Source organism: Prenolepis imparis, unplaced genomic scaffold (genome assembly GCF_030444845.1).
Source record: "Prenolepis imparis isolate NDT839.2.m4 unplaced genomic scaffold, iyPreImpa1.0 SCAF_11, whole genome shotgun sequence".
NCBI lineage: Eukaryota > Metazoa > Arthropoda > Insecta > Hymenoptera > Formicidae > Prenolepis > Prenolepis imparis.
Window position 1 is genome coordinate 10,842,932 of NW_028141169.1, and position 11,154 is coordinate 10,854,085.

At 32.7% G+C, this 11,154-nt stretch overlaps 3 protein-coding genes across 7 annotated transcripts; 2 read left to right on the top strand and 1 right to left on the bottom strand.

The window, feature by feature from the left end:
- The first annotated feature begins 218 nt into the window (after positions 1-218).
- On the top strand, positions 219-7,190 carry Spd-2 (spindle defective 2). Of its 2 annotated transcripts, XM_083050028.1 has the most exons (19): positions 219-740; positions 963-1,075; positions 1,394-1,522; positions 1,606-1,754; positions 1,818-2,146; positions 2,220-2,389; positions 2,465-2,992; positions 3,501-3,709; positions 3,796-4,059; positions 4,147-4,297; positions 4,379-4,748; positions 4,834-5,001; positions 5,107-5,320; positions 5,394-5,564; positions 5,639-5,825; positions 5,913-6,111; positions 6,206-6,332; positions 6,426-6,604; positions 6,740-7,190. In XM_083050028.1, the coding sequence occupies exons 1-19, from the start codon at positions 646-648 to the stop codon at positions 7,065-7,067; spliced, it is 4,080 nt and encodes a 1,359-aa protein (XP_082906154.1). In that variant the 5' UTR covers positions 219-645; the 3' UTR covers positions 7,068-7,190. The 2 variants fall into 2 exon arrangements, with proteins under 2 accessions (XP_082906154.1, XP_082906155.1); XM_083050029.1 differs by lacking the exons at positions 219-740; positions 963-1,075; positions 1,394-1,522 and having other exon boundaries at positions 1,645-1,754; positions 1,874-2,146.
- Positions 7,191-7,195: 5 nt separating this feature from the next.
- Positions 7,196-8,493, bottom strand: LOC145942886 (ERI1 exoribonuclease 3). Of its 2 annotated transcripts, none has more exons than XM_083050048.1 (2): positions 8,363-8,493; positions 7,196-7,937 (listed from the first exon to the last, which is right to left on the bottom strand). In XM_083050048.1, exon 2 carries the CDS (start codon positions 7,910-7,912, stop codon positions 7,196-7,198), a length of 717 nt encoding a protein of 238 aa, XP_082906174.1. In that variant the 5' UTR covers positions 7,913-7,937; positions 8,363-8,493. The 2 variants fall into 2 exon arrangements, with proteins under 2 accessions (XP_082906174.1, XP_082906173.1); XM_083050047.1 differs by lacking the exon at positions 8,363-8,493 and adding an exon at positions 8,232-8,357.
- On the top strand, positions 8,397-11,093 carry LOC145942885 (transmembrane protein 39A). 3 transcript variants are annotated; one of them, XM_083050043.1, is made up of 8 exons: positions 8,397-8,535; positions 8,614-9,129; positions 9,293-9,432; positions 9,519-9,617; positions 9,761-9,870; positions 9,958-10,210; positions 10,338-10,545; positions 10,631-11,093. In XM_083050043.1, the coding sequence occupies exons 2-8, from the start codon at positions 8,800-8,802 to the stop codon at positions 10,883-10,885; spliced, it is 1,395 nt and encodes a 464-aa protein (XP_082906169.1). In that variant the 5' UTR covers positions 8,397-8,535; positions 8,614-8,799; the 3' UTR covers positions 10,886-11,093. The 3 variants fall into 3 exon arrangements, with proteins under 3 accessions (XP_082906169.1, XP_082906172.1, XP_082906171.1); XM_083050046.1 differs by having other exon boundaries at positions 9,764-9,870; XM_083050045.1 differs by having other exon boundaries at positions 8,437-8,548.
- Positions 11,094-11,154: the final 61 nt, after the last annotated feature.

Below are 11,154 nucleotides of genomic sequence, written 5' to 3' on the forward strand. Positions count from 1 at the left end.
TAATGGATTAAAAGGGTAAATTTCACTTTTTTAAATTACAAAAATATTTAAATATAGTTCGGAATATTAATCCTTTTTCTTTCTTTTCTCCTTCAATAATTATGACGCGTATAAACTGATTTATCGCAAGATTATTTTTGTATAAATAATAACTTACGATGCCCGAACGTAACATCTTCCGGTGCTTGATTTGCAATTCTTACCGTGATATAAAAAAGCAGAAACGATTACAAGCATTTGACGAATCGCTTTTTTTTTTTTTTTCCAGGATGGATTAATTATACTTTCGTCTGACGAGAAATTTATCGCAGGAAAATAACGAACGCGTCTCCGATGTTTTTCGCGACCCGTGCCATATATACATCCGTCTACTATTTGTTTCCGCCGTTCCTCGCTTGTTCCTGTCATAGCGTTTGCGTCACAACTCGCGTCGCGACCTTCGAGCGCGTATCCAATCGTCGGTGACATCCGCGATTTTTCAAATTTGAACCGCTGTAAATCGTCTGGACCGGTGTGCCGTTTAACCTCCCGGGTGCGGAATTCCTCGAGGATACGCGTGTACGTGATGAAGGATCGTTGAGTCGTTCCGTCCGGCCAGCTTTCTTCCTCGATCGCTTGCTACGTGAGGAGACAAAGGATCTGACGATGTTTACCCCGATAAAGGGCTACGGCGGGTTGAGCGACACCGTATTAAACACACCTCAGCCGCAGGCGTCGTCCACCGTCCGGAGGAGGAGCCCGTGAGTTTTCCTCGGCCAACTTTCTTTTCCGCCGAATTTTACCAAGCGTTATATATTCGCTTAAAATCCACTCCAACTGACGTTTCATTGACGGTTCCTCGTCTCTCTTTCTAGTATCATATGTTAACATTAGAGAGACAACAAAAATCACTTGGACTTTAGAAATTTTAAGCAATGTTTTACGGGAATTAATTAATCCTAATGATATATAAATGATTTCAGGTTGGAAAGTAGATTTAACGACAAGCAGAGCAAGGATGAACAAAATGTAACATACGACAAGGAACTGGCAAATGAAGAGGAGTCCTCGTTAGGTCTCCTGCATGACATATCAAGTATGTGATCTTATTCTAGAAACTTTAAAATTTATTTATTAATTTTTTTTATAATGAAAAAGAGGAATATTGACTCATATTCCATTTTCAATGTCTTCAATCAGAGATCTTTTATCAGAGATATTTTGTTACTTGGTACATTTATATCTAGATGTCTTTTTCACTTTTCTATCTTTAATCTTTATTGAGGCATAAAGGATTGAAATCAAATCCATGATCTGTCAACTGTCGAGCAGTCATTCTTAAAACTAAGCCATTTGTCATTATCTTTAAAATATATATGAATAATGTTGCAATGATATGTGATATTGTTGACAGTTCGCACAAATATGAGTACAATAGAAAGTGAGCAGAAACTGAATTACCCACACACAGATGCAGTGCTTGAATCTGCCAGAAAACTTCTTCAGAGATGCAGTGATACAAAAAACTCTTCTCTAACTATAGGTAAAAAAGACAAATGTTTGAAAATGTATTTATACGAATTTTATTATGAATAATAATTGCAAAATTATGCATAATTATTTTAGATATAAATAAAGAAAATAATGCCAATGTGCAAAATTTAACAGGCAACTTATCTGTTTCAAATTTTAATTTGCCAAATGAGCCTTGTATACTTGAATCGAACCAGGAATGCAACATTAATCGCTTGACAAATGAAAGCGGTGTGACTAATGTAAGTGTCTATAATTTAAGAATTTCATTTGAAAGTCAAAACATTTTAGAAGAGAAATTTCAGGTTACTTTTGATCCTAATGAAATAACGGCACGTTCATCACCATCTGATGACGATAGTAGTGCTAAAAAACAGTCTCTTTTAAGTAAATCTTTCAATGGCATCAACTTCAGTATGAAGGATATAATGGCACAAGTCAATAACGAAATGATGGTACAACTCAATAACGAAGAATTTTTATCTGGGTCAAAAATAGCTGAACAATTATCAATTGATGAAGCTCATTGGCAACAAAATAATACATATTGTATGCCAGTCATGAGTACAGAAAAGCAGAAATTAAATCTCTCTTCTTTTTCTGGTATCATTGGACATTTAGATTTATCATCCGAGTATGTTTGTTATATAATTATTTTATTTAATTTTTGTTAAAATATATACAATAAGATAATATTTAAATTACAGATCTTGTGCTGGACAGAAACTATCTATTGGCCAATATTTTGAACGTAAATCTGCTAATATAGCAATGTTGGATAATAAACAAGTAAGACCAAATTCTGAACTTGCTTCAAAAACTTCCACGAAAAGGGAAAATTTAGAACCATTAATTGAGTCGACTATTTTCGCAGATGGTATAATACTATTTTATATATATATTAAATTAAATTTTTTTCTCAACACACATTATGTACAAAATAAAATTGCAGCAACATTATCGGAACCGAAGGAGGAAACGTTCGTTTCAAATGCAACAAGAGATATAGATGAATGTAGTATCATAAGTTTAAGCACTATTCTTGGTACTTTACAAAATGTTAATAGTAGCACTCCACGACGATTAGTCGATCAGATTTTAATGGCACAGAAAAAGAAAAAGAATAGTCCAGTAAGGCAAAACAATACAGAACAAGAAACTTATAAGTTGCCTTCCGATAGAAAGTCTATGCTAGCAACAACTACTGGGAATTCCAACAAATTTGATGAAGATGTTCTGGAAAATCTTTCAGCAAAATTATCACTAGATAGTAGAACTAATAGTAGAACTAAAAATAAAATTAAAAGTGAAACTGTTAAAAATGAATCCATTACTGTGAAACAAGAACGTTCGAGAGTATTGTCATTTGCTTCAAATAAAAATATGAATGTAGGTGAATCTTTAACGAATATATGTGAAGAAAAAATAGTAAAAGAAGAAGTAAATGATAAGAATGCTTGTTCATTTAATCAAAATTCAGGTTTGTAAATTCAGATTTTTTTGACATTTTATACTTTAGAAATTTACATTTTAATATTTTTATCTTTTTTGTCTTTATTAGAATATTTTAATGCACATACAAACACGCACATATATATGATTTAATGTATCTTTATATACACACACATTATTAAATATATAAAAGAAACTTAATATATTTTTTAACAAATAGAAGTATCAGCATCAGATGTTACATTTATACAAAATTCCAATTTGTCATCCAATGACAAATTAATTTTATTATCTCACATATCATCCAAAAAAGATTTAAAAAATTATGATGAAAGCTACAATGATTTGAATATACAAATAAAAGAAATAATAGAAGAAAATGATATTTCTAATAACGTGATGGATTCATCTCTCTCTATAATAAATATAAACACAGAAATGCAACCTAATTTAAATAGTATAATTTATTTAATTATTAAAACTAATTTTTTCCTCTAATAAAAATATGATCTATGATACAATTTTTATTTTTTCAGGTGTTGTTATTGGAAAAAATACAGAACGATTGTGCAATTGCATCATTGGTATGACAAGTGAAGTTAATATTGAACTTCGAAATCACGGAAATAAATGGATTACATATTCCTTAAAATTAAACGAAGTGCTAGGAGATATGCAGAGTATTGAATTAAATATACCTCAATATGAAGGTTTAATAGAGCCTAATGGGACGCATTCCACAAAGGTATATTTCAATAGCTAATAATATTTAAATAAAAATCCTTTTCTATTTTATTGATCATTTATTAATTATTTTGTTATTACTTATAGATCAAAGTGAAAGTAACACAAATGTGCAAACAAATATTTGTGGCATTAAATATAATCTTATCGGATATGGTAGTAAAGTCAAAATGGTGTTTGAAACACATAATCTGTGTTAACCCAGAACAACTTAAACTTGATATTATATGCGACTCTCCTAAACAGGAATTGGATTTTCAATATATTACGATAAATTCAACAAAAATTCTACCTATAATATTTCACAACAAAAACAGTATTGATGTGCCTATTAAGCTTTTTATATTACATGTGAGATTATGTTATATAAAAATATGCATACTTATGTAGTTGAAACAATATATCAAAAATTGATTATCATGTTCTTAATTATTATAGGATGGACCAAAAATATTTAGCATTGATGGTACTTTTGATAAGTCGATAAAGCTAAATGAATCTCATGATGAACTTACTCATTTAATACTAAAATCTCACGAAAAATTTAAAGCTAATATAAAGTGTGAAAAATTACAATCTACATTAATAGGTAAGTTTCTTCTTCACAAAAATGTATATAGTCTTTATACATGTTTTACTGTTTAAAATAAGTGAAAGCTTTGTCGAATAGATTTTCCAGAGAAACAACCACAGTACTGGAAAGGCAAACTAATTATACACGTACAATGCAGTGACGGCACTATACTGCTCCAGAAAGAAGTGCCTCTTTATGCACAAAAAGGTACCTGCAAGATTCAAATCGTCGATACAGAGGTACCTATAATCGTTCCAAGACAGCAGAACAAGTTGCTAAATATCGTTAATACGGGGAATGTGGCGACGCACGTATCTGCCACTATCGTGCCTATTGAAGGATGTCCAAACGCAGCACAGAATTTTTCTATAGAACCGGCTGATATATTCTTGCAAGTTGGGGAAAGGAATTCATTCTCAATTGTATATAAACCGCAAGTTTCAGATAACTCCCTAGATAACAAAAGGTGATAAATTTCAATATAATCAATATTATGAATTTATTTCTTTTTACTCATTCTATCATTATATATTTATTATTTTTCTGTGCAGTTGTGCAAAGGTGAAATTAGTCGTCGATAACAATGTTTATCTTTACATCATAAATGCCGAACAAAAATTACTGGAATCAGAAAAGGAAAATTATTTACGTTGCCAAACGCCCAGTAATGCTCTATCTGTAAGCCCAGCAACATCACCGCAGAGTGTAACTTCTAATAGGTCAGTTTATATTTCTATATATATATGCATGTATATTACCAGACACTCTGTATATGATAATTATAGCTACAATAAGTAATCTATAACAGAGATTTGAATTTGTAGATCTGGACCTTGTGATAGAAATTCACCAATCAGTACAGTATCAAGTGTAGCCGTAGCGGGAAGTACAATTCCAATCAAATCGACACAAGCTGCTCTAGTATGGAATAGTGTAAAAACAGGAAAGAATGAAATTAAGGAATTTACAATCCGTAACACGAGTAATAATAAGATTAAAATTCAGATAGACATATGGGATGATAAGAAGAGTTTTAAGGTACATTACTACATATAGAAAGAAAGTTATGATTGAAGCTTTTGTCAATATGTAATTAATATTTATGTTATAGTTTCTCGGAGATAGACAAACTTCCACTACAAGCATGGTATTGGCAATGCAGCGTCAAGAACTTAAAACACTAGCTGTTATCTTTAGTCCGTATCATACAGGTCCAATTACTGGAAAGATCACTATCAAACATTATATGAGAGATGGCAGTGATTCTCAGCAACACAAAAGAGTGAGTATAATGTTTATTGAATTGACATTTTAACAAACTTAAAAAGGATTATTAAATAATTTAAATTGTGACAGATACCTTTATATGGATATGGTGGATACAGCAAGATAAAAATTTTAAATATATTTAAAGCTGTGAGTGGAAAGATGGGATTATCATTTGGTCCTTTGTATTCTGGAACGACAGTCTTGACTACAGATATTACACTACAAAATACTGGAGACTTACATTCATTTGCTAAAATCAAAGTTATACCGAAAGGTTTGATCAAATTAGTTTTATTCTGATAATCTACATATATATTTTAAGTAAATTATATAAATACATGTATATATATTTATATTTTAGTTATTTCTCCAACGATGGATTCTAATTGGCATATAAATCCCAAAGAATTGATTCTCAATCCTAAAGAGATTCGACGAGTTAAAATAGAATTCTATCCCAAGAAGGAAGACTACGCGATATTACAACGTTCAGAGGTGTCGCAGGTTGCAACAATAAATATTACTTGGGGGGATGAACCGACTCGCTGGCGAATACGCAGGTAAAAGATGACTGTAAATGTATCTAGACAAAATTAGAATTTGTTAGCATTCACTTTTATCACTGACAAAAGCATATTTTCTTCTTTTTTCCAGATTATATAATAAAATAAAAGAATCAAAAAATGAAAATGAGGCATTTAAAAATATTGTGCATCCTATATGTAAAGCTTTCCCTGGGGAGCAACTAATTCCTGGTTTATTATCGATTCGTGATTCCGTTGTAAGTATATAGCTTTTTATGTGTTTTTCATTATTATTGATGTATTAATAAAAAAATAACAATTAGTGATAATAATAATTAATATTTAAATAGCAAAACCTAAATGATCTTTGCACCGGAGTTCACCAGGATGAAATAATGCTTACTATGGAAGCGTATACTGACGATACTTTGCCTCTTCATTACGATGCTGATGAATCGCAGATGTACCATTCTTTAAGTGACACTACCCATGTAGACGAAGCTGGTGGAGCAAGTTTTTTTGCTTCTCAGTAAGATATTTTTGTTTTATCCATTTGTATGACTATTTTTCTAGCATATTATTATTGTAAAATATCAAGTAAATAGTCTGATAATATATTAGCTTACTTAGAGAAATTTCTTATTAAATTTTATCACTATTTTAGAACTATGGAGCACGAAACTCAGCATCCCAGATTACTGGAACAATTCACTGTAACTCCATCCACCGTCGTTCTCAATCCTCCACTACAGAATGAGGCAACCGTGAACATCTTTAGCTTATTCAAAACAGCAGAGTCATTTCAAACGAGTCTGTCAAATTCGAATTATATCAATGTCATTCCCGCAGAAGGAATGTTACCGAGCAAAAAAAGCTTTCCCTTGAAAATACAATGTTCGCAAAGGATAGAACGTAATATGCAGGCTTTACTTGAGATTTATACAGAGAATAACAAACAGGAAGTGTTAATTAAGGTCGTAAAACAACAGTAAGTTAAATGCACAATTTTATATTCAGGATATTTATTTATAATTACTGTAATTAATGAATTTTATATACAAGAGCGATATTTTTTATTAATGTAAAACCGATTTTTAACAAGCCATGTATGATTTTTTTTTTACATTGTTCTCGTTTCTTTATTCCTTTCGGGACTGCTTAAACCTAGCGCGGAACTTGTCAATGACGAGGTAACTTTAAATTGCGTGTTATATTGTTCTTTTAAAGCTCGTATTATGGAAACCATATTTTTCACATCGTCGATGCCCGAATGTAAACGTCCTTGGAATGGCACGTTTAATCGCACGAGCATGTCCTTCAAGTTTCTCGGAAAATATCCGGTAGATTCGCAAAACGTATGCTTCAATTCTACCCACCGTTTGAATTCATTAGGTAACGTAATGTCGTCCAAATTACACTGACTCGGTAGCATTATTTTCAAGTCCCAATTGCCGGACGTTACGAACGAACTTTTATCAGCTTCGTCGAAGTATCCTCCTTCTCTTAACCATTCGCGGAATCTCGAGAATACATCTGGGAAGTAAGGCTGAGTGTCCACCATCTCCTGCATGATTCCTGTCAATCCCGTGCAGAATGGTGTGAGCGTAGGATTTATTCTAGGTCTAATATAAGCGTGAAACGTATCCTTGGTCTTCCAATCGCTGGTAGACAATGCTACACATGGTAATTCTATGATTTCCTGCGGTTTAAACTGATCACCTTGTTTATCGCACGTAGCTTCAAAGTCCATCACCAGTAGATACTCAAACTTTTGCACTACCTCCTGGAAACGATTCACCATCGTTCTGGGATATCTTCGGAGAACTCGATGAGCCATACTTGTTTAAATGAACGAATTATACCTGTCACAAAACAATGTAAATATTTAGATTGTTTAACTTCAACATCCATATTTATTTAATAATATATCACTTGCTTCTGTTCAATCAATTGCGCGAATATGTAAAAATTGAAAAATGTATAAATATTTTATGTAAAGGATATTAATTATTATTATTAACAGTATTGTTAATAATTATAAAATGTGTAATTAAAATTACAAGGTTAGGAATGGCAAAGTGAAGTAAAGCGATATATTTCAGCTGAATTTTTAATAGATTAATGTTCCTAGTTTGATCGTTTAGAAGAAATAATACCTTTCGTTGACAATTCTTAATAATTAGAACAGAAAAATCTCCCCAACACAAGCGTAAAATGACATAACATCATATGGCAAGTAAATTACAGACGACGCATGCGTGAATTCGAGTGTGAGAAGTTTCCTAACCTTGAAAAAAAATCACTTTTAATAACAGTTAACAATTCTTTTTCCAGTTTTTGTTACTTCGAGTGAAGATTTCAATCTTTTAAACTCCTCGTCTTTGGAACGCGAAGAAAAGCAACTTGAAAGAAGTCAACTTTCGTCGAAAGTTCAAGTGGCTAGGATTGTGAATATTTAATGTTCGTGTACGATGTAAATATATGTACGAACTCTCTGTCGCTTATCGCAATCTTATTTATCATGTGTTTTGTTTACAGTGACATTATAAACAATATGTCAGAAAAATTACGTCCCGAGAGAAGGAACTGTCATCGATAGAACGCGTGTCTTCAAAGTCTGAAGGATCGCGCTTTCAGGATCACGTTTGTCATGTGCGAAAATTCGTCGGGATAAGGGAGCTCGCGTCTTTCGAATGTCGTAAAGGAATAGATGAACGAGAAGAGATGCCTGGCGGCAGACGAAACGCTGCCGGTCGAGCTGGTCCGAACGGCAGGTCTGGCGGAAATTATGCCGGCTCGTCGGCGAACGTCAACGGGAGAAGCAACAGCGGGGAGAGAGCGATCGGAGGCGGGGCTGACGACAAGAGGATCGACGAGATTTACGGGAAATCCTTGGCACCGAAGCACGTTCCTATACCCGTAGTACCGGTCGACGGACAATTGACCTTCGAAGCTCTATCCCTGGCCATATCAATTGTCGCAGCTTGTCTGCAACTGCTTAATCTGTACAGAACTGTATGGTGGTTACCGTATTCGTACAATAATTATAGTATGGTACGTTACTTTTATTTGTATGTATACTAGCATTTTTATAAATGATCTTATAAAGCAGATAATCACATCTCATATATATATATATATATATATATATATATATATATATATAGAGAGAGAGAGAGAGAGATAATTAAAAGTGTCCCGAATTATGGTGTTTCAGAATTTTTACTTGATAGATCCTTACCTGCTTGTATTTATTTTTACAATGGTGGCACGTAGATTTGTTTATACATTGTTACGTCAATTCATCGACATGTCATTGCCAGTTCGATGGTTACCTGCAATCCAAAAGATTATGAGGTATTGTTATATGCTTCATCGTTGGATATCTTGTATTTAACAAGACAATATTAAGATATTTTAATATCTATGTAATTTTATTTCAGAATATCTCTATTAATTACTGTGATGAGCATTTTATGCTGGTGTCTCTACCACATGGCTGAGAGGCATAACTCTATGAAGATCTTTTATTTGTGTTATCCGTATGTTCCTCTTTTTTTATCGTTTATATTATATATTAAATATATCTCATATTATTTTTATTATTATATGTAAACGTATATATTTAATTGTAATTGAAATTAGAGATGGGAACATTATTGCTTATGACATCTATTTGTTTCAGAAGTTTGTCGGTATACTTTGTCATGTTTGGAATAAGCGCAGCACCATTCTTTGATATTTCTACATCATTCTCGTGTGGAAAGGAGGAACGGAAAACGAAATATCTATTAGGTAAGAGTGTGTCATCTCTCGATCACTTCGTCTGTTATTATTCATTTCTAAAGTTTAGAATGTGACATCACTTTTCTTCTGTTCAAGATAAACCTTTGCACAATTGCTCGCTAAATGCGTCGGCCATCCGGGCGGAAGTATTCACCCTGAGATCCGATTTTAATCGACGATTAAAGCAAGCTCTGTTCTCGTCCTCTGGTAGTGCGTACGTTTGCGGAATCGCGCCCATCATCTTCGTACCGCCGCATTTACATTTCAATATACCATGGGTGGTGCAGCACGTAATTTTGTTCTGGCTTGGACGGATAAGCGCATACTTTGCTCAGTCTTATCCCGTCAGGTGAATACTCTTTCATAGTCGTAAGAATTTATTTTATTTTATTTTATAATTTTATTTATTAATTTTATTATTTTTTTAATCAAATCTCCACGATTCGAAGATACATGTTTTTTATATTAATTTCCAGATACTGCGATGTGCTACATAGGGCAGCGCTGCATTTAGGCCGATGGGTTAAAACAGAGAGCCGAAATAATCACATATACGCCCAACCGTGGAATGATACGGTGTTGTGGCCCCATGGATCGATCGTAAGGCATAATCGGGAGATTTATCGTTCCGAAGGTTTGTGCACAGCAGCGGAACCGGGTAATCTAAATCACTATAGATTCCATGTACGATCTTATGTTATATTGCTATGAATAATGAAAAATATTATACTCGATATATATATTAATTGTTATACATTTCTTTGCATAGGCCTTATTCAATAATCCAACAATGCTATTATGTTCACTATTGGGACTACAGTTGTTACTAGTGGGCGTTCAATTGCTTATTCTGTTAAGGGTGACTGAGTGGTATCAAGTACTCTCGATGGCGCTGTTACTGGTTATAAATTATTATACTTTGTTCAAAGTAGCGAGGGATTATTTAATATGCTGGAAAGTATACCGCGCTGAACAAATAATTCAAGAGAAATCTCAGATGGCTGTAAATCCAATTGCTCAATAAGATACAAAAAAAAAATATTTCTCTGTTACATTCATTTCCTGTAACATTTTATATTTTATATTATTTCTGTTGCCAACTAAAATTTAATTATATCAATATAAAAGAATTTACATGAAAAGAACACATTTTAGAGATTTATTAAATAAAAACTAAGGCAATGTAATATGTTAAATGCATTTATTTCGAACAATATAACATGGAAAGTATCAAACCAAAACTGACTGATATGGAAAACATTTAATACTTTAAAGATCATATAATATACATTC

Excerpts from the sequence above, each read along its gene's own strand:
- Spd-2 (XM_083050028.1), top strand. The coding sequence starts at position 646 with ATGTTTACCCCGATAAAGGGCTACGGCGGGTTGAGCGACACCGTATTA. Across the intron at positions 1,076-1,393 it reads TCTCCTGCATGACATATCAA|TTCGCACAAATATGAGTACA; the intron begins GTATGTGATCTT and ends TATTGTTGACAG. Across the intron at positions 5,565-5,638 it reads ATTCTCAGCAACACAAAAGA|ATACCTTTATATGGATATGG; the intron begins GTGAGTATAATG and ends AAATTGTGACAG.
- LOC145942885 (XM_083050043.1), top strand. The coding sequence starts at position 8,800 with ATGCCTGGCGGCAGACGAAACGCTGCCGGTCGAGCTGGTCCGAACGGC. Across the intron at positions 9,130-9,292 it reads CGTACAATAATTATAGTATG|AATTTTTACTTGATAGATCC; the intron begins GTACGTTACTTT and ends ATGGTGTTTCAG. Across the intron at positions 10,546-10,630 it reads TAAATCACTATAGATTCCAT|GCCTTATTCAATAATCCAAC; the intron begins GTACGATCTTAT and ends TTCTTTGCATAG.
- LOC145942886 (XM_083050048.1), bottom strand. The coding sequence starts at position 7,912 with ATGGCTCATCGAGTTCTCCGAAGATATCCCAGAACGATGGTGAATCGT.